General features: G+C 43.4%; 1 protein-coding gene across 2 annotated transcripts in view; it reads left to right on the top strand.

Moving 5' to 3' along the window:
- The window catches only part of COL5A1 (collagen type V alpha 1 chain), a 635,679-nt gene that overhangs the window by 177,304 nt on the left and 436,281 nt on the right, over positions 1–22,094 (top strand). For both annotated transcript variants that reach the window (XM_069609606.1, XM_069609605.1), the window contains exons 3-4: positions 3,324–3,537; positions 10,148–10,310. In XM_069609606.1, coding sequence (XP_069465707.1) covers positions 3,324–3,537; positions 10,148–10,310 — 377 coding nt within the window. The remainder of the gene's footprint in view (positions 1–3,323; positions 3,538–10,147; positions 10,311–22,094) is intronic.

Below are 22,094 nucleotides of genomic sequence, written 5' to 3'. Positions count from 1 at the left end.
TGACTTGCTTACACTTTATCTAACGGTTTGGGTTCAGGGTAGAAACTTATATTTTGGACAGCAAAATATACTGGTGCATTACAGAGTCACACAAACCTGAGATTAAAAATATGAAATATAAAAGGAATCAGCAAGTTTAACTGGCATTAGGAATCCACTTAAGGAAGGATCCTTCTATTTCTACACAATGCTATTTGGAATGAAGCGGGAAACGAACATCCTTCCTTTTGTACTTCCTTTTCTACTTTAGAATACTTCATTCAGGAGTTTTCTTATATTCAAACTATAGTTTTCATCGATAAAGAAGTCTATAAATCCCAGAAACTCTGTGAGTCATATCATACTCCATGCTCACAAACACAGATATAATTTACTCCTGTGATAACTCAAGAAATTAATTAATAATTAGGTATGTCAGGGACTAATATGTCCTGAACAATGCTATATTTGAGGACAGTCTACTTTAAATATACTTCCACGAAGTTTAATTTACAAACCCAGTTGCCCTTTAGTGGCATAGCTTGTAAATAGGCTTACCCCAAATTATGTTCAGTTATTATCTTGGATTTTATTAATTCTTGGGACATTTATCTAAATGCTCTTAAGTTATTATATACACTTTTGGTTTGCCTTTTAAAGTCCCAGGATAGGTAGGGATATCAACAGCTCAAGGAAACACTGCCAGGTAAGCTATTCTTTTATGCCTGTCCCCCTGTCTTGATAAAGGCTTCATCATTCAGCTCCCTCTGAAAAAGGCCTTCTTAAGGAGATTTCCTTACATCCAAGTGTAAACCCCTATGAGCATTTCTGGTGTTGGACAGGCTCCCTTCTTTTGCTGCTTTCACAAAAGCTCTCCTCATATATGTGTTTACTTTTAAATACCCAATAAATTCCACCCATGCAGAACGTTTCACATGGCGATTTTAGGACAGAGCCTGTGATAAGTTCCCTTCGCTCACTCAAACCCCCTAGAATTGTCCTTTTTTCACTTCAATTGCCCCATTATATTTTGCCATTTCATAAGATGATGTATTTAGCTGTGAGTTAGCCCACCCCTCAGAAATGATGATACATTTTGGACTGAAATTTGTCTTTCCCTTATAATATCTTGCATGGGCCTGTGTCATTAATGACACCTATTTATTCAGAATCACAAATCAATTCTGAATTAAGAGACATCCTTCATGTTTCAGTAGCCACATACATGATAACTATTAAGATATGTGCATTTATTAATAACATGTATTTTAATAGATCCTCCTTGTATGCATGTGGCTGCGGTTGCTCCGCTGAATTCAAATCTGGTCTAGGTTTTTGAATTTAGCAAAGGGTTAGAGCTGATAATATATTTCTTTATTTGTCAAATTAAAGACATTTGTTTGTTGGACATGTTACTGTACAATTCGTGAGCTTGGAATGTGTGTTTTTCTAGGGTCCTAGTATGAACACAGAAATGCCTTCATCAAAACAAACCCCCTTTTTAATAGGGACCTTACTGGACGGATACACATTTGACAAGGGGCCTTCTTGCCCTGCCACGTCAAGGTTCAGTGTTTATGTACATATCTGTTCCTCTGAAGTTGCCATCTCTGGCTGGCCATGCATCCAATAATGTCATTCCTGTGAGACCATCCAGCAGGACTTAAAACAAAAGGCATGTGTAAGTCCTGAATTTGGAAATTATTTAGTTTGTTTTTCTTGTATGTATTTTACATTCAAACATTGTGTTATTAGTACACATAGCTGTCTCTATTCATCTTTTTTAATGTCATAGCCAATAAAGAGGTCTGTTTTTATAGATTGATACTTGCATTCCTTGTCTGAAGCGAGCTGAGCCCTGCATAAACACATATCTTACATTTAATAATTTCAAGGTTATATGTAAAAAGGAAAAATGTTCTTTGTGTAATTCTTGGTGGTAATGATAACTTAATAAAGCGCAGGGCTACCAACACATTTGACTGCATCTATATAACTTCTAATACACATTCTGTCTATCACCTCTTTGCTGAATATTAAAATATAATTTCTATAGGTCTGCATGTTCTTCGTGCAACATGGCTGCATAAATACAGGACATCTTTTGTATTAGCTAATTTAGATTTTTTAAGAGACAATACTTATTTGTGTTGTGCTTCACAGTAGCTAACTTGATATAAAGATGTAAAGCTATTCAAAATACACATTACTTAATAACAAGTGTTGTGTCAAGTAGTTTTAACATTGTTACATTGTGAGCAGTTTCTCTCTTATATTGTTGTTTTATATACTCCTAACATGTTGCCTTCAGACTTCTTCTAAAGGCTTTCAGATACTTCAGGATGCTGCAATGCCTTAAAAAAGGCAAGTTTACGGAAGCCTTGGTCAGAATGAAGGTCAGTGCAACACAGGGTCTATAATGAGGCCCAAGCCATAAGCTCCTAAGAGGCTGCTCAGGCAGCCGAAGGCCTGAACAACCTTGAATGTCTGTTACAGAGGGAAGGTCCTGGGTGGACTAGAGAACACACCAAATTGAGGGCATATGTTGCATACATTTTCTCCCTTTACCTCTCCTATCCTTGGTGGTGGAGGTTTGGAAAAGAGTTTAATCATTTGAATTTGAACTTCTCTGTTATCCAGCTGCAGATGGGAAATGTACTGTGTGAAGCATGATATCTAGTAAATTCTTCCTGATAAGGACCATAACATGAGTAGTGAACCTTAATATTTGATACATTCATAATAGCAGTGTTTTTCCAACAGCAATACGTCCAAAGACATGGCATATAAAATAGGCATTGGTATGTAACATGTGAAAAAGAAACTCTATAGCACAACCACATTTTGGACGTGCATCATAGGAGGTTTAAAGAAAAATGTAAAAGATTGCCATAAAAGCCAGAGAGTGTTAGAAAGGTAACCTATAATGGGGCACAATGAAAATGTATGACTGGTGATTAGTGTGTAGATGCAGTCGAGTTAGATGTATCATGGCAGCAGTGGGAAGATACAGTCTATTTGATCCAGCCAGTTAACTGATGTTTGGCAGACCACCTATTGTAGAAATGTTCTTGTAGAACTATCTAAACCATTTAAACCAATTCATATTTTTTTGAACATTGCTTTCTGGCTGGGAAATGTCTATCTGTGTCAAATGATCCTCATTAGCTGCAATTGTTTACATTCTCTGCCCATCACTGCAAACATTGTATATGAAATGTGTAATGACTTAGCATGGTACCGCTCAGGGAAAGACACCCTTTTCAACTGTGGCAAAGTCCATGCTTCAAGAGGCATTGCTTTATACAAGAGGACTAACCAATCTCTATGTCTTTCATTCACAGATTCTGCCTTTCCTGAAGATTTCTCCATCTTAACCACTGTGAAAGCAAAGAAGGGTGGCCAGTCCTTTCTTATGTCTATCTACAATGAACAAGGTATCCAGCAGATTGGAGTGGAGCTCGGCAGATCCCCGGTGCTCCTGTACGAAGATCATACAGGAAAGCCAGGCCCTGAGGACTACCCCCTGTTTAGAGGCATCAACCTGTCGGATGGGAAGTACGTGTCCTTCCTGCTCACTATCTAGCTCTACTTTTCTTGTTTCAATTTAAATGGTACACATTATACTTTTCTGGAGCCTTCGTAAAGGACCAGCGAATACATTCATAGAAATTGCACCAAGTCCAGCCATGACTTGTGTGTAACATTGAGTCTCCCAAAGTTGAAAGCTGGAGTGTAAACATTGAGTGATCTGATTGGGCAAACAGGCCCATGTGATGATGTAGTGAATTGCTTTGCCATACAATTGACACTTTACAGGCAATAGGAAATATCAAGCCTGCCCTACCAATAGGTGAAGGTGTAACAAGGGTCTCCATTGGAAGACATTCAAAATGTATCAGTTGAATATAAGTATGCTAATTCAGGTTTTGATATTCATGGCTGGCTTTTTTATGTTGTGAGGCTCATCTCACACATTCAGTGCTGAAAATCATTACATTTTAATAAAATGAACAATCGCCTGCGAGAACCTGGGCATCACGGATCAGGCCCTGGTGCAACTGACCTCCTTCCTCCTTGACCGACCCTCCCAGGTCCAACTTGGGTTCTTTCTCTCCTCCATCTCTCGCTCCATATGTGGTGTCCCCCATGGTTCTGTCCTCTCACCCTGGCTTTTCAATGTCTATCTGGCCCCTCTTGTCTACCTGATCTCCACCTTCTCTTCTAACTTTCAGTGTTATGCGGATGACACTTGGCTCTCTTTCAGCCTCCTCTCCTTCCTCGCTCATTTCTGACTGTCTATCCACGATTCAGGATTGGTGTGCCTCCAGCGATCTCTGCCTTAATGCCAGTAAGAATGAGATCCTCCTCATTGGGACCCCTGCTGCCGCTCTCTCTCTTTCACTCTGGCCACCCTCCTTGGGTTCTCTACCCTCGCCTTCCTGTGAGGCAAAAAACCTTGGTGTCATCTTCAACCCTACTCTCTCCTTCTCTCTGCATATCTTGGACCTTGCCAAAAAGCCTACTTCCAGCTGCACCTCCACAATTCTCACCTTCCCCCAGAAGCTCACTGTCTCAAGAGCCCTGGTTCTCTCCAGGCTGGGCTACTGCAACAGCCTCTTTCTCAATCTGCCTTATTCTACTGTTCGCCCCCTGCACCTTATCCAGAACAGGACTGCAAGATTTATCCTTGGCCTCAAGCCCAGGGACTGCATCTCTCCAGCTCTGAAATCCCCCCACTGGCTCCCGGTGGCTGCAAGGATCAAGTTTAAGACCCTCTGCTTAGTCCCAAGGCCTTCTGCAGCCGGAGCCCTCATTATATCCAACTCTCTTTGCCTAAATATCTTCCTTCTAGAGCCCTTTGCTTAGCTATCTCCTGCTCTCTGAGGGTCAGACGCTTCTCCAAGCAGGGAGTGGGGGTAGATCTCTCTCGTCTGCAGGTGCCTCCCTCTGGAACGGCCGCCCTGCCCCTCTCAGACTTGAGCCTGACTACCTGAACTTCTGGAAGCGGCTCAAGTCCTTCCTTTTCTCCTCTGCCTTCTCTCTCTTGCTTCCCTGCTGACTTACATGTCTGCTGTGTTGACTGGTGGCTTGGTACCCTCAGAGTGCTCCAGGGGTCCAGAGATGAATATCAGTTTCTAAACCATCAATCAACCCCACACCTCTAGTACAGCAGAAGCGATCCGAAAAGATTGGAATACAAGTGAATTATAAGACCTGCTAGTCCAATTTTGGTAACATTGACGGAATGGCAGGCTTATCTCTGCAAGGTCGTGCATCGTTGGTTAGTTGCAACACTTCAAAAACTCTAATTATTACCCAATGATAAAAGGGACTGTCCAGTCAAGGTTGTATACAAATATCTACTGTATTATTACTACAACAGACAGTTCTAGCACACTACAATTACAACCCACACTGTAAAGGAACACAGAGGACATAAAGTTTCACAAAGAAAAGGGATGCACTCTGGATACTGAGGAGGGTAGTTGGTAAATCAATCAGTCTTACTGTTCAAGGTTATTTGGTATCAACACCAAGGGCGCAACCTAGCAGGTCATGCTGTGTGCTGGCTGGGTACCGTTTCTGGAACTGCTGGACGGGTTCTCTGAGTCCGGTTTATCGCTCTGTTCCCTGGGAGATGTTTATTGGAGGTATCTTGCTTCCCTCTTGGAACTCCTGGCCTTCCTTCACTGGCGGAAGATGTATGGTAGACTGTACCTTCAGCTTGGGTCCAAATGAGTCCTTCTTCTTACTCTTTGCAAAGTCTTCCAATGATCTGATCAGTGAGGGGCTCAGCCCTCTTTTAAAGCCAGGTGGGACACAGGGATTGGTGTAGGCCAACCCCAACTTAAGTGAGCCAATCCTGGGTCTCCACCAACAATCTTCCGTGATGCTTCAGGTCAGAACCAGGGCAACAGACAAGGGAAGCATGACAACATATACTTCTAAGTCCCACCCATATTGCTACCTGCTGTACATCTGCTGTACATCAAAGTGTCTCTCTAATTAACTGATCCCTATGCAGAGCTTGATCACAACATGGGCCTCCTTTGAAGTAGGCGGTTGTAGGCAGATTTTCATCTCCTACAATTCACATACTCCTCCTCTCTGAAAGAAGTGGTTCAAGGCAGGATATTCACTGCCCTTTCATACCAAGGAGGGGTGTTAGTACCAAGTTGACACATTGCATTACAAAGAGGTGTTGGCGTCTGGTCTCCATTTTCACTTCCTGCACCCAGGCCTTCCCTGAGGCCTGCTAATTAACAATCTCAGTATTCGCCGCTACCAGCAAGGTTTGACAATCGAGATGCAAATCCATTGGGCCTTGAAATTCTAATTAGGCTGCCCATGGCCAAAGGCTTTTGATGTACCCATGGCTGTCAGGTGTCAGCTACATATGAAAGGGGAGGGCGGCGCTGTTAAGGGGAGTCCTCCTGAGTCCTCCTAGAGTACATGACTATTTTTCTGATGTGCTACGAGTGTGGAAAATGTGTGTGGGAATGGCCCCATCATTCATTCTTTCAAACAAACAAAAAAAAGCCCAGGTGAGCGCACTCTGCCCGTGCGGATGTTGGATTTCCTCACAGCCGTGCACTTAGGGGCTGTATCTGTACCCCTACAGCCCCCTGCCTTCTTGCACTTCGACCTTGCAAGGCCACACTGCCCTGACTGCACTTAGTCATAGCCATGCTGCCCTGATCACACGTCTCCCTTCCCTTTCCCATGCACTTTCCCCCTCTCCCTTGCCCCTGCACTTCTCGTTGTCACACTTGCACAGTCTGAATGTCACAAGGCCTAGTAAGATCACAGCATGGAAACTGCATCTGTGAAGACTTGCTGTCCAACCTCGACTCTGACATCCCTTCTGTCCTCATCCTACTCAATGTCTCTTCTGCCTTTGACACGGTCAACCATGCCATCCTGCTCAACCGTCTATGTGATAACCTGGGTATCACCGATCAGGCCCTGGCCTGTCTGACCTCTTTCACCCCTCTCTGATCGACTCTCCCGGGTTCAACTTGGGTCCTTCTTTTCCTCTACCTCACTCTCTACCTGTGGTGTTCCCCAGGGGTCAAGCCTCTCTCCCTGGCTTTCCAACCAATACCTGGCACCTCTTGTCCACTGCATTGCCGCTCTCTGCTCCAACTTTCAGTGCTATGCGGATGACACTCAGCTCGTTTTCACGAATCCCTCTGCCACCTCTTCTCCTTCTCTCATCTCTGACTGTCTGCTATCCAGGAGTGGTGTGCCGCCAATGGTCTGTGCTTTAATGCCAATAAGATGGAGATTCTCCTCATCAGCAGACCTGCACCAGCCTTTCCTGTCACTCTCTGGCCGGCCTCCCTCTGTCCTCTTCCTGCTCCCACCTGTGAGGCTAAGACCCTCAGGGTCATCTTTGACTCCACACTCTCCTTTTCTCCTGGTTCTCTCTACGCTGGAATTACTTCAACAGCCTCTTTCTAAATCTCCCTGCTTCTATTCTCCGTCCTCTGCAACTGGTCCAGGACAGGACTGTGAGACTTGTCCTTGGCCTCATGCCATGGGATCGTATCTCTCCAACCCCTGAAATCTCTTCATTGGCTCCCAGTGGCTGCAAGGATTACATTCAGACCCTCTGCATTGTCCACAATGCTTTCTAGGGTCTGAGTTCAAAATACCTTCAACTTTCCCTCTGTAAATACCTTCCTACTCGAGCTCTTTGCTGGGTCTGTATCTGTATCACTAGTCTCCTTACCTGCACTTATCAGACACCCCTTGTCTGCGCTTTAACCTTGCACATGCCACCGTGCTGGCTGCACTACCAGTTGTTGTTTTATCCCTTGCTCAGCACTTTCCACTCCTCCCCTATCCCCTGCACTTTCCCCCTTCCCTCTCCCCTGCACTTGTGCGTTCTCAATGTCACTGGGCCTAGCAAGATCGTTGTTTTGTCCTCCCTTGTTCCCCTCCCTTGCCTCGTTGCGCTCTGAAACACTTGTGTATGAGTGCAATACAAATAAAATATCATATCATTCCCTTTGACCCCCCATCCCCCAGTCTTGTCGCGCCTAGAAACACTTGTGTTCAGGCGCGTTATAAATATCTTATCATATCATAACGTGCTCTTTAGACCTCACTGCCAGTTTCGGCAGCTAGATTGTCACCAAATAGTAGAAGGGGTTACATTATTGAACCAAAATGCCACTACACCTATCTCCTATTTTGTGTTCTTGTAGCTCTTAACTTTAATAATACCTCATAATGTGAACGTTATTTGGAAGAGCGCGCTTAAATGGTTCTCTCTCGGAACTAGCGCAGCAAATAACACACTTTGTGGTTCCCAAGTTTGTCAGTCGCACTCATTTATTAGCTTCTTTCTTTTTTTTAAAAAAAAGGTTACGTGCATATGTCACGTTCTTATAATAGTGATTTGAAATACTTAAATTCCTGTTAATTCGAGGTTTTGGCATCCCTCGCGTTTTGCTGGGTTTTTTGGAACCCTGTTAATCACAGTTCCCGGGCTGCTAAACGGTCTAATTTGATTTCATTGGGAGATGATGACACCAGTGTCAGGAGTCTTTTCTGCATGCAATGGAACAGGAAGCCAAGCATTGGGCCTGCTTATGAGTGTAACATTGGCTTGTCTTTTTTTGGCCTCCTTTGCCCCACTTCGTCTCATTACCAAGACAATTCTTGCCAAGCGGAGAAGCATCATTCTTTCGGGATGATGAGGTCTGCCTAGACTGATGCCACTGCATTATGAACATAGCAAATATATTTGGCTGCAGTCCATATAACTTAAACATACTGGTGACAAGAAAAGAATTAAGCACAGTAATTGTGAAAACATTACACTAATATGAGGCATCCATTGCTTAGAAAATCATTTTAAAAGAGAAACAAATGTAATGCAGAAAATACGAACCATGGAAAAAAAAAAAAAAAAAATTGAGAACCCAAATGTCCTCTTATTTATGGAATTAGAAATGGGGCAAACTGATTTTGTGTTAAGTGACATCTTTCACATTTGAAAAGGCAGAGCATGATTAATGTCGGCCTTTTTCTTATTAATTAAACAACACGGTACAAAATCAATCTGCTACATGTTTGTGCTCAAGTGGTAAGTATTGTAAAATACCAGGTTTGAAACCAAACTCGGTAGTTCCCACCATTTTACTCTTTCAACAAAGACAAAAAGAGAAAAAATTGGAGCAAAATTGTTTTTTAACAGAAAGTCCTTACTCTTTGGATAATATGAGATCAGAATAACAATTTACCAAAGGTTTTACTGTGCACCTTACATTACCTCACTAATACCCCCTTCTACATTGAAACTCTGGAAGTGGAAAGAGTTCCCTAATTATTTGGCCACATTGCTTCATTGTGGTAAAACAAAACCAACTGCATTTTTGCAGGGTTGTGCTATGCTCCCACCCGATGAAATGCATTGCAACTCTACTTTATAGTTGTACTCATTTAAAAGATATTTTTTCAACAATGATTATGATGAAAATCCTTTTTGATGTCTGTTTTGTTAGCATGTTTACTGTCTGTCAGATACCAACACAAATGATGTATTCCCTTAGAGGTAATGAATGGTGATGGAGCTGTATTCTCAATGGTAGAGATCTGTGCAGTGGGCAGGTCCAAAACATGCCATGATGAAATATCTTCTAAATGAAATGTGTTTATTCCAATGTCTCCAGCATAGGGAAGGCTTGTAACCAAGGTGCTCTTAAAACTCTCCAGTTCTGTTTTTCAAGGAGATTATCACAAAAGAAAGCAAAGACATCTTTAAAAAGTGTCTGGTGTCAGTTTAACCCTTGGGAATCAGGAGGAACCTATGGGGTGGGTTGCCTCTGACCAGAAGGCACAGCGAATTTGAAAATGTTGAATGCAAACTATGCTCAAAATTGGAGAGTTCCAAGATGGGCATATGTTTTTTAATTTTTTAAATGTAGTCATGCAGTTTTATGTACAACGATATTTCACAAAACCTATGCACGACAGGCATGTCTAAGGACCAACTAAATTGATGTGCGTCCTAGTGTTGAGGGATGTGGGCAGGCATATTTTCCCCAGGACACGTTTGGCCGCATGTGGTTGAAATGCATGAGATTATTGTGAGATTTTGTGTCACTGATAGACTATTAAACATCTACCTCCTTCTATGTTCCTGTCTACATAGGTGGCACAGGATAGCAATCAGCGTGCAGAAAAACACTGTCACCCTTATTTTGGACTGTAAAAAGAAGCTAACCAAAGCATTAGATCGAAGCGCCCATCCCATCATAGACACCAATGGTATTATTGTGTTCGGTGCCAGAATCCTTGATGAAGAAGTTTTTGAGGTAAGTGATGTTCTTCCATTGGGATTTCCAGTACAATTCTGATTTTCCTATCACCCTCTGAATGGTCACCTAGCACCGACCCTTAACAATACCTCAATGTCACTTCCATGCAAATTGTGTCTAAAATGCTCAGATGCTCACTTTATATGAGTTTTGATGATTTTATCAATAACACTGAAAACATTGAGAAGTGAAGGATATGGGACTGCTTATCATTTCTGGAGGCTATTATTCAAAAACGAAGTTAGGTTTGCAAAGTATGGCACATTAAATAGTAACATTAAATGTACAATGATAGCTGTGTACTGATGCTTGATAAGGTTGTGCCAATACGACTACCTAAATACATTATCTACACCTATCCTGTGTGAAGTCTACAAAGGTGTAAGTAAAATATTGGAGACTCTAATAGTTCTGCTGTATGTGTTGACAATGCTCCCCTTTCCCATATTTGTACAAGTATATCTTAATACACAGCCCGGTGTTGCTTTAGTGACCTGGACTATTTTTGATTATAAAGAGATGGATGAATAATATACATGGCACCCTGGTGTTTCATTGGCGCCAATCAGATGACTCAGAATGACATTAACCACATGTATTGGCCCAAACTAAGAGCACTTTGAACCACTCTGCATTCTTCTCCTTTATTTTATTATTAAATAATTACCTTTTATCGCTAGTTGGTGCCCCTGATTTTCTTATCCACAGCTAGATTAGGGTGGATGGTGCTTTGGAGCCAGACATATGGCTTGGAATGCAGGCATTAACCACCAGTATTGACTTGCATTCTGAGTCTCTGGCGCCTTTTGAGCCTGTATAGTCCAGGTGATTCTTGTTTAAAAATGAGCTAGCTGCGTAGGTTCAGAATGACGCACACACGGAATTCAGATTGCTTACTCATTTAAAAAACATCAGCCATAATAAAGATGGCCACCATAGAAGTGGGAAACAATGCTCCCCCTGAAAGGAAAGGGCCCCTTTTCCATTTCCGTGGCAGGAAGAAAGGAGCAGGATGGGATTACAATTATTTGGCTCTAACTAAGCGTGCTCTTGCTGTGACTATTATGGAGGAGAAAATCCTAGAGTTGGTCAGGAGAATGAGTTACCATTTAGTGCATGCAACTGAAACAAGATATGCTATCTTTTTGTGGCTAGTGCTAAGGAGGAGAGAACATGTGCGTTTTCTTTGCATGAGCTGCTCACGTAGCATTTCTCATCATTGACTATGGACGAGTTTATTCCAGAATTAGTTGAATGCAGATTACCATTCAGTAGGTGCAAATGGTTTTATAACACACATAGTATCTTTCTGTGGTTATTGCTAGAGAGGAGAGAATCCTACTGATCACTTTGACAAACACACACGTGGCATAAGTGAGTAGAGCATAAAAAATCCCAGATTTCTTGTCTGTGACTAGGAATAAGAAATACACATACTATATTTTTGTGTATACTACTGTAGAAGTGAGAAACCTAGTCATGACATTGTATGGCATGCACGCACAGTTATTTCTTGGCACTGGCCTGGGTGTCAAAGAAAATTCACAAAGAATGTCACAAAGGTTTTAACAAAGTGCTTCATAAAGAGAGATGGAGGTAACACGTAAGGAACTTAACTAGCAAAATAAAAGCATCATTTGACAAGCAGGACTTCAAATGTTTGAAAGATACACGAGAATTCTGAAATGGCTAAACCACGAGCTTTCCTGTTCCTCCATTTTAACATGACATAACAGCCAAGCACAACCCACAGAGAAACAGGAATTTCTCAAGGCCGTTTATATGGTTTTTGTATTGCTGCAGAACCACACTAGATATTCTGGGGTTCTGATTGGCGCACCCGGGTCTTGGAGCTTGATTGTGAAGAGCTGGAAAATATCGTAAGAACTCACAAGTCTGGTAAATTCTGAATCGGGTTTTAGTTTGATTCCAGCGAGTTGGAAGTGTGACCAACACTACTTCAGAACATGGCTTCTCATTCATGTCTTAATTTCTTGGTTTTCTAAAAGCAAGCTGTTTATTTGCTCAGAGGTTTGGCTCTATTAATTATAGAGCTCACAAGCAGAGTTGAGACAGTAACTCCTGCCTGTGATTAGCTGGTCTGGTAGGCAAAGGAATATTGCTAGATTTCCAGCAAATCATTCCGTGTTGAACAAAGCAGCAGTTTCTGCATATTTCTCCACCCCCAGTGGAAAAATTGCTGCCCTTCATCGAAATTCAGTGAGGTAGTTTAAGCGCCCAGCTGTGTTCACCTCATCGAGAAAGCTGGTATTGGTTTGACAGCAGGCCAAACACGTGGATCGCAGCACAAGTTGCGTTTTGTGCTAAATATGTACAGTAATTTATGTATTTCAAGCTAAAAAAGCAGCGCTAACCAACAGCCTGGGCAACCCTAATCAGAGCGGTTATGCTTCTGCTGATGTGTATGAAGATCAGTCTGAGAAAAAGGGTAAAGGAGATCTCCTCGGCGGCGACAGTCAAGAACATGCACACAGAGCAAAATGACATCCATACACAATGTATACACACGCATGCACAAATAGGTACACACAGATAGAAACAAAGACGCATACAAGAAAGGAACAAACACACACAAACACTGACTCAACCTATCACCTCCACCAGAACCAACTCAAGGTTTAATATTCGTAGGAGTTGGGAGCTATTTATCTCCTTGTTATACCCAAGTGGAGCCTGGTTAGCTTGAAACCAAGAGCTACCAGGAGCTACTTGTGACTCGCCAGGCAAGTGGTGCCATACAAATATAGCCATGTGATATTAACCGTGTGTATGTGTGGGAATGTGTATAAAAGAGAATAAAAGACACACCTAGGAGACATTTAAAGCATATCTGAAGATATGTAATGGCCAAAAGGTTAGTCTGCATCTTACACACTATGTTCCCCAGACGTAGCTCCTGCCTAACGGGTGATGCCTGATAACCAGGAGATGCTTTTTTCTCCTAGTCAACCAATTCTAATTTCGACCCCTGCCACCTACTGCCTCTTGACGTCCATATATAGGCTGTATAGGGTATTGACCAATCGGAGGCTGTTATAGATTTATTCTGTATGTGTAGAAAATGCAAGCGAAGAAAATAAATATTACCTAGGATTGCTATTTACCTGTATTTGAATATTGTTCAGTTAGATTTTGAGATATGTGAAGTGATTTCAAGAATATTGATACCTTTATGGCAGAGCTGAAGACCGCCAACACCTCTTGCAAGTAATGTTCAACCAATAGGTCTGTACTGTGAGTGATTTGTAAAAGTTGTGTACCTCAATCATGAAATGTTGGTTTCTTGGTTAAGGACAAACCAAATATGTTCTTTTACATTGGTACAAAAAGACTGTTAAGAGTTTTTTTTCAGAACCTACTCCGGTGAGGTGTTCCGAGTAGTTGCACTGAAGTCTTAATTGAACTCTCAATGGCAGCGTGTTTTTTAAGCTAGATGGTAACCCAACTCGTGGCAATCCTTATTTGAAGGCAATTTTCCCAGCTATTCAGGCATGGATGCAAGGCAACTGGCTCTTGTTTAACAGTAACAAATCAGTTCTTGCTGGTTATTTCTGGGTCCTATCGGAAAACTGGCTCTGCTCTGCCACCTTTATTCACATGCTGATCAACATTTGCCTAGCCATTCTAAAGTGAAAGCTCTGGGAGTATGTTTTGACTCTCCTCTCCTTGTTCTTTTTGCGCTTTTATGTCCCTGGTTATTAACGCTATATAAAGAAGCTTAGAGTGGCTGAGCAGTCATGCTTAGACTCAGGAGAAGGGAGGCACTGTGTGAAGTACAGTTAACAATTACAAAGACTGATAAGTTACACCGGCAAACATCAGTAAGTACAAAAATATACTATTTATCAAACAGAGGGTTGCATAAAGTTCAACAGACTACTAGGTAAGTAAAATCACTATAAAACATACAAACATACATACATACATCCACGGTACCACCAAATTGCCTAGCACGTTAGTAATGATCACCATTAGGCACAGCCATATAAACTTTAGTATAACTAAAGTGTGGGGGGATTTTAAAGAGAAATTCACAAGCCTAAGAAATGGCTAAGATGCTCTTAACAGACAAGAGCAATGCTTTCATGGTCCATCACTACCTTTTTCAGAGTTCAGGTCTTTTAGAGGCATGTCGTCTTATCACACAGGCCTCTTTAGAAATTCAATGTAGAAATGTCTCAGTTAGTTTGCCAGCTAGAGAGGATGCAGACTACCAGTCACCAGGCCTTAGACAACCATGCAGACGACTCCTGACCCAGACCCCACTGTCTATGGCTCATTAAGGTAGCTACTTTTAAAGCTAAGACTTTACGCCCAATTTAAGTCAATGGGAATATGGACACTTGAAAAGACCCCTGAACATAACTTGTGAAAATAATGATACGACAGGAGAGGGAACTGGTGGAGATAACGGGGATCACCATAAGCTCTGTTGGTTAAATCCCCCAGGCTACAGGTTTGAGGCTTCCACCAAACGCTAGGCCAGGCTCAGGCAAGACTGGGAACACAGGATAGGCTGACTGCTTCATGTATTTATACCAGCATCGCAGATGGATCCCTCAGGAACAGCAGATGGAGCAGACAGTGTTGTGACCTGGGACAGAATCTGCAGGCACTCAGGACCAATGCTATTGGACTTCAGGTTCCAGCACAACCTTCTTTGTGGTGACAGATGGAAGTAGAAGGTTGGTGAGATCCCAGTAGAACAGAGAAGATCAGCAACGTCTACAGCGATAAGGCAGGAAGTTGCCCATGCAACAAGGCAGTGCAGGCCTGATGCAGGCCAAATTCAGACCCGTCGACACCTGACCTCAGTATGCAATGAATGCAGAAAAGGGCTTAAGACTTTTTATTCCCTATGATCTACAGGAGGAAAGCACCTTGTTCAAAATTTCCCCGTTGTCTTGAAGGCAGAGGTTCTCTATTCTGTGGTTGGCTTTTCCAGTGCTGGTCACTGCAACAGTCCTCCGGCGGGTCTCTGGTGGTCGTTTGAAAAAAACAAAAGGTTTGCAGTTGAAACTTAGAGATTTGAAACTGCTGGTCCCTCATGGTGAAATCTTCAGCCCTGAAGATTCTCATGAATTCTGGTTTAGGCGGCAAGGAGTGCACCATAACACCTTAAAATGTCATGGAATCTAGCATTGCCCACTCTGTCCTTATACAGAACCCTAAAATTACCACATTAATACTATATGGTTAATTGTTTCCTCATAATAATACTTAAATGTGTGTCCGAATGGATTGTGTCCTCCCACATATTCCTCATCTTTGATATTCGGTATCGAGAGTCTCTGTCTTGAGGGTGATGTCATAGAAGATATATATAGCACGCCCAGCACCCGTTGGCTTCAGTTCCGTTTTTCTGAGTAAGCTTACGCTTCGAGAAACTACGGCGCGCTTCTATTGTTCATTTGTGAAAATGTCTTCATCCTGGAAACCTACTATCCCGAAGACCGGGTTCCAGAAGTGGCAGGACTGCGACTCCAAGATGTCGATAACCGACCCACATCAAGTATGTTTGTGGTGTCTCGGTGTGGAGGACAAGGCCTCAACCTGCTCCAAATGCCAGTCGATGACCGGAAAGGCTCTGAAGGAGCGAAAGGGGAAATTGGCCATAGGCAGAAAACCCAAGAAATCCCCATCGACAACCCAGTTGAAAAAACTTTATTCGGACGAGCTGAGAGGTGACTCTCCTCGGAGGAAGAAGGTGAAAAGGTCCAGGTTGACGATTGGCTTGCACCACTCCTCATCGTCATCAAGGAAATCGAAAAAAGAGGCATCACAGGTTGCCCTCTTCGACTTAGTTGTCAGACTCCTCTCCTGAGAGAGCTATATCTTGTCCCACAAAGGCCTCCACTCCTGCCGAATCGGAAGCCTTTAAGTTAGAAATGCAAAAAATATTTGAGAAACAAAAACACAAGCCATGCTCCTACTGCGCCTTCTAAAACCGGTAAGGAAAGGGCTCGAGCCAAATCCTGCACGACTTCGAGCCCGGGATGAAGGCCAGATCCTCATCGAGAGCCGTCGAGGCCTTGAAGCAATTAGAACTCATCGAAGTATCCTCCGAGCCGTAAGTCGAAGCATAAGTCGAGATCGAGGTTGTCAACAGCATCGATGCCAGCTGTGCCTTTCGATGCCAGCTGCGCCCTCGACGCCAGCTGCGCCATCGACACCAGCCGTTCCATCGACACCAATGGCACCTTCGACACCATCTAAGCCTTTGATGCCGTCATAGCCTGAAACGACTACAGTAAAAATATTGACAACTCCTTGAGCGTCTAATGCAACATTTCTGAAGCCTTTGATGCCCAGATAAGACTTATACTCCTTTACCAAGACAGGATTCTTTCAAATCAATAACCTCAATTTATGAGGAAAATGAGCCATTGAATAACGATGCACCTTTTGGGCTACAATATGGTACACCAAACGTGCCTGAGAGTTTTATGACAAAGGAGTCCAGGTTGAAAGATCTTTATGACAACTTGCAAAAAGCCAGTAGAGTGGACACTTCACCAGAGCTAGATTTTGGTAAACCCGAAGCTGGTGAGCATGCAGGTGCATCATATAGACAGTTAATGTCTAAAGTTGTAGATTACTTTGGATCGGGCAGACCCTCCCTCCCCTTCGTGTAGGATGATCTATCAGACATCCTTGACAAGGGTCCCCAAATAGATCCCATTTTACCATTCCACATTGCTCTTCAAAAAGGGTGGCAGCAAATTTGGAAACACCAGTGTAAAGTCTGGCAGTAAACAAAAACCTCCTGACTAGAAAATACTGCCCATCTAGTAGTGACCCCAACTACTTGTCAAAATACCCCACCCCAGAAAGTCTGGTGGTGCCGGTGGCTACGACAACTTAAAAAAAAACAGCTTACCCAACAATCCCTCCAGAAGGGATGACAAGAGAGTAGATGCATGGGCAAGGAAAGTATTTTCTGCAGGGAGCATGGCTCTTAAATCTGCCAACTCCACATGTGCTTTAGCAAAATTCTCATTCACTTCATGGGATTGTATTTCTATGGTGGATGAGCATATTCCCGAGGGGTAGGAAAGAGATGGATTCTTGGCTATTGTTAGAGACGGCAAAGAAGGCATGTGCGAGTCTCTTCAGTCGGGTCTGGATTCTGCTGACAGCACCAGCAGAGCCATGGCAACAAGCACCGTAATACGCAGATTTGCATGGTTGAAAAAGTCAGGATTTGTGCCGGATGTGCAATCCAGACTCCTCAACATACATTTTGATGGGTCTCACCTTTTTGGCAGCAAGGTTGACAAGAGCCTTGAAAAATTGCAGACCTCGAAGGCGGCAGCCAAATCCTTAGGTGCTGCAATTAGGCAGCCTCAGCCTTTTTGCCCCAGTGGACAGCCTTGGAGGGGTAGATCTTATCGCTACTACTCCTCAGTTGGAAGAGCGAGAGGAATGGCTGGTCAAAGAGGCCAAAGAAGATTCCCTCGTGGTGGACGAGGGAGATTTGCAAAAAAGCCTGCTCAAAGCAGGGGCTTCCTTACCAACAGCCACTGCTTCAGCCACCTCAAAACCTCTCTGAGGTCTTGAGTCACAAAGCACCAGTGGGAGGCAGAGTGTCTCAGCATCTAAAAGAATGACGAGGCATTACTTCAGGTGCTTGGGCATTGGAAACCATAGCCCAAGGTTACTGCCTTCCCTTCATTCAGAGACCTCAGAACCATCCACCGGGGAGCCATTCTTTGAGGGTTCCAGATCCGCTCCTTGTGCAGGAAATTGTGACCCTGCTAGAGAAAGTCGCTATAGAACCACTGCCTGTAGCGGAGAAGAACAAAGGATGCTACTCTCCATGTTTCCCAATACCCAAGAAGGACTGAGGACTGAGACCCATCCTGGACCTGAGATACATGAACGAGTTTCTCAGGAAGGACAAATTCAAATGGTCACACTTTCTCAGATCCTTCAGGCCCTCCAACTCCAGGATTGGATGGTGTCATTGGACCTTCAGGATGCTTACTTTCATGTGCCAATCCATCTCAAGCACAGAAAGTACCTGAGGTTCTCATTATCAGTTTTGAGTTCTGCCATTCGGGCTGACCTTCGTACCAAAGGTTTTCACCAAACAGATGGCGGTGGTGGCAGCGAGTCGCAGGAGAGGGGGGGATTCACGTCTACCCCTACTTGGATGATTGGCTGATCAGGGCGCGTTCACCCGAAAAAGTACTGGATCATCTCAATGCCACCTGCCACTCTCTTCACAGACTGAGCTTCTCCCTCAATTACAAGAAGTCCCATATGACACCTTCTCAAAATCTCAACTTCATCAGGGCTGTACGAGACATTCTGCAGATGGTCTCCAAATTTCAGAGTGCCCAGCGTCTCCCGGCCTTCGACTTCTTGAGGTTGCTCGGCCTCATGGAATCCTGCATTTTTCTGGTGCCAGGAATGAGATCCCTTCAATGTGCTCCCAGAACACAATGGTCTCAATCCTCGGACAACATGTCAGACCTACTTTGGGTTCCAAGCAGGGTCGTACAGGATCTCCTGTGGTGTGCCAAAGAGGACAACATTCTGAAAGGAGAACCTTTTCGGCAACCATGGTTGGAGATAACAGTAGTGACGGACGCCTCACTCACAGGGTGGGGAGCCCAAGCCAATGATTTGACAATCAGTGGTCATTGGTCTCCATCGGAGTCCAAACTACGCATCAATCTTTTGGAGCTCAGGATAATCAGAGGATAATCAGACTTGCGCTGAAGGCCTTTCTACGCTCTGTACGGGGAAGGAATGTCCTGATAATGACGGACATCACAATGGCCATTTACTACCTCAACAAGAGAGGAGGTGCCACTGAGCAGAGAGGCAATGCAGCTCTGGTACTGGGCAATTCAATAAGGAATCTCCCTATCAGCAGTTCACCTAGCCGGAGAGGAGAACACAGCGGCGTATGCTATGAGCAGGCAGAGCACAGTCTCCCATGAGTGGGAACTAGCTCAGGAAGTCCTTCAAGAGATCTTCACCCTTTGGGGAACCTCTCAAATGTATCTGTTCATGACCAGTGTCAACCGGAAGTGTGAACTGTAATGCTCCAGGGAATTTCCCCCAAGAGGAGCTCTAGGAGATGCGTTTGTGGTGGACTAGGAGTTCTCTGTCATTCCTTGCGTGATCAGGAGGTTGGGAAAGTTCAGGAAACCCATGATCCTGATTGCCCCGGATTCGGCCAGGAGGACGTGGTACCCGGACCTTCTGGACATTTGTATCTGCCCTACAATACGCTTTCCACAAAGAGAGGAAGAGAGAGAGAGAGAGAGAGAAAGAGGAAGAGAGAGAAGAAGAGAGAGAGAGGAAGAGAGAGAGAGAGAGAGAGAGAGAGAGAGAGAGAGAGAGAGAGAGAAAGAGAGAGAAAGAGAGAGAGAGAGAGGAAGAGATAGAGAGAGAGAGGAAGAGAGAGAGAGAGAGAGAGAGGAAGAGAGAGAAGAGAGAGAGAAAGAGAGAGAGAGAAAGAGAGAGGAAGAGAGAGAGAGCAAGAGAGAGGAATGGGGGAGAGGAGAGAGAGAGGAAGAGAGAGAAAGAGAGAGAAAGAGAGATCTCCATCCAGAGGTCAAGACTCTCAGCCTTCAAGCATGGTTTCTGAGAGGCTGAGTTACAAGGATTGGGACCGTCCGGATGACTTAACAGAGATTTTGATTTCGGCCAGAAGGCCAGCACCAAAGTCCTTGTACCGTTGCCGTTGGAACAAATTCTGCAGCTGGTGCAAGGACAAGAATATTGACCCATTACTATGCAAGACACCCGAAGTATTACCTTTTCTACTATACCTGGCCAATCTGGGGCTGCAGGTTGGAACAATTAAGGGCTATTTCACAACGCTGTCCATATTTAAGCGCTCGTCTGAGGAATCTTCATATTGTAAGATCCCACTGGTAACACAATTTCTGAAGGGACTCACCAATGTTTTCCTCCAATCTCCTTTCCATATTCCAGTTTGGGATCTTAATCTAGTATTAACGTTTCTTATGTGTGCACCATTTGAACCTCTACATTCATGTCCATTAAAGTTGCTAACGTTTAAAACAATTTTATTGGTCGCACTAACGTCAGCCTGTAGAGGGAGTGAATTGCTGGCACTATCATCTAAACCACCCTTTACTATCTTCAATAAGGTTGTCCTGAGGGTTAAACCTTAATTTCTACCTAAAATCATTTCAGATTTTCATGTAGGACAGATAATTCTATTGTCCACTTTCTATCCTCCACCTCAACCTGACAAATAGGAGGAGAGGGTAGACAGATTGGATCCACATAGAGCTCTTTACCTTCTACATATCTAGATTATCCAAACTTTGTATAGATGATCAGTTTTTATAGGCTATACAGGTCACAGACCTTATCCAGATGGATCATTCAGGCAATTTCAGAATGCTACAGGCTGGCAAGCAAAGTACCTCCAGAACGCTCAAGGGCACATTCCACCAGGGGCATGGCTACCTCTACAGCTCTGCAAAGAGGTGTCCCGATCAAAAACATTTGTGAGGCGGCTACGTGGTCTACTATACACACGTTCACAAAGCATTACTGCCTTGATTCTTCCCTCGGTCAGGATGGAAGCTTTGGAAAAGCTGTCCTCCATTTGGTTCATGAAATCTATTGAGAACATTCTTGCTCCCTGCACCAAAACAAACACTGCTTTGGGAGTCTATCAAAGATGAGGAATATGTGGGTGTTCACAATCCATTCGAAGAACAATTTACTTACCGCTGGTAACGTTCTTTCAATTGGATGTTCCTCCAACTTATTCCTCATCGCCCTCCCAGCCTACCCATCAGTAGAATTTCCCATGCTGTTACAGCTTTCGCTTCTTCACAGCTTGGTACAGTCAAATCCATGTTTATGCGTGTAGTTTCTACTGAAAAAACAGAACTGAAGCCAAAGGGCGCTGCACGTGCTGTATATGCAATCGATGACATCACCCTCGAGACGGAGGCCCTCGAGGGACATTGAGTTGACTGTATCGATGCACAGCGCCCTCTGTGGCAAAAAAAAATCCCAAGAAGCTAAAGCTGGATATCGAATATCAAAGATCAAAGATGAGGAATACTTGGGAGTAACATCTAGTGGAAAGATCATTACCAGAAGTAAGTAACTTGTTCTTCTGCTGTGCAGGAGAAGGAGATTGTGCAGTCTTCTGTTCAGTAGAAGGACATTGGCCTTGTCACGCGTTGGACGGTGGCCTTTAAATGCGGCGGTAATGCTATTACCGCTGTGTCTTTTGTTATTTTGCGGTACAGCCACCAAACCATCTCAATAATGTACTGCCTTAGGGTTTGGCTTCTTCCAATTTTGGTATCAATACGTCAGTCAAACAATAGACTTATAGTAGAAAAAAACAGTGTGTAATCTCTTGACCAACAAATAGCAGATTGATTGCAAACAGATATTGCAAACTTAAAATGTGTCCAAATATATTGTTAACGTTAAAACCTACTGAAAACATTTTTAGTTGCATTCTTCTTTGCAATTTTCTGGTAATTGTAGATTTGAAAATTCTCGAATTTTGATTTTCTTCACAAAAACAGCATTGTTTCTTTTGACACTTTGTTGCTAAATGTAAGCGTTTGGCTTGTTCCTGTAGTTATCTGTTTATTAAACTGTGCACTATGCATGATATGCTTCATTAACAACATTTATTGAGCGTTAAAACGTAGGTGGTTCCACGCATTTGTATTTATGGTCCTCTTGAGTGATTGGATGTATAAAATGGATACAATAGGGTCACTATTAATATTATTA

Source organism: Ambystoma mexicanum, chromosome 8, assembly GCF_040938575.1.
Source record: "Ambystoma mexicanum isolate Mex_15411 chromosome 8, UKY_AmexF1_1, whole genome shotgun sequence".
NCBI lineage: Eukaryota > Metazoa > Chordata > Amphibia > Caudata > Ambystomatidae > Ambystoma > Ambystoma mexicanum.
Note: the sequence above shows the minus strand (reverse complement) of the source record. Positions and strands in the feature narration are given on the sequence as shown.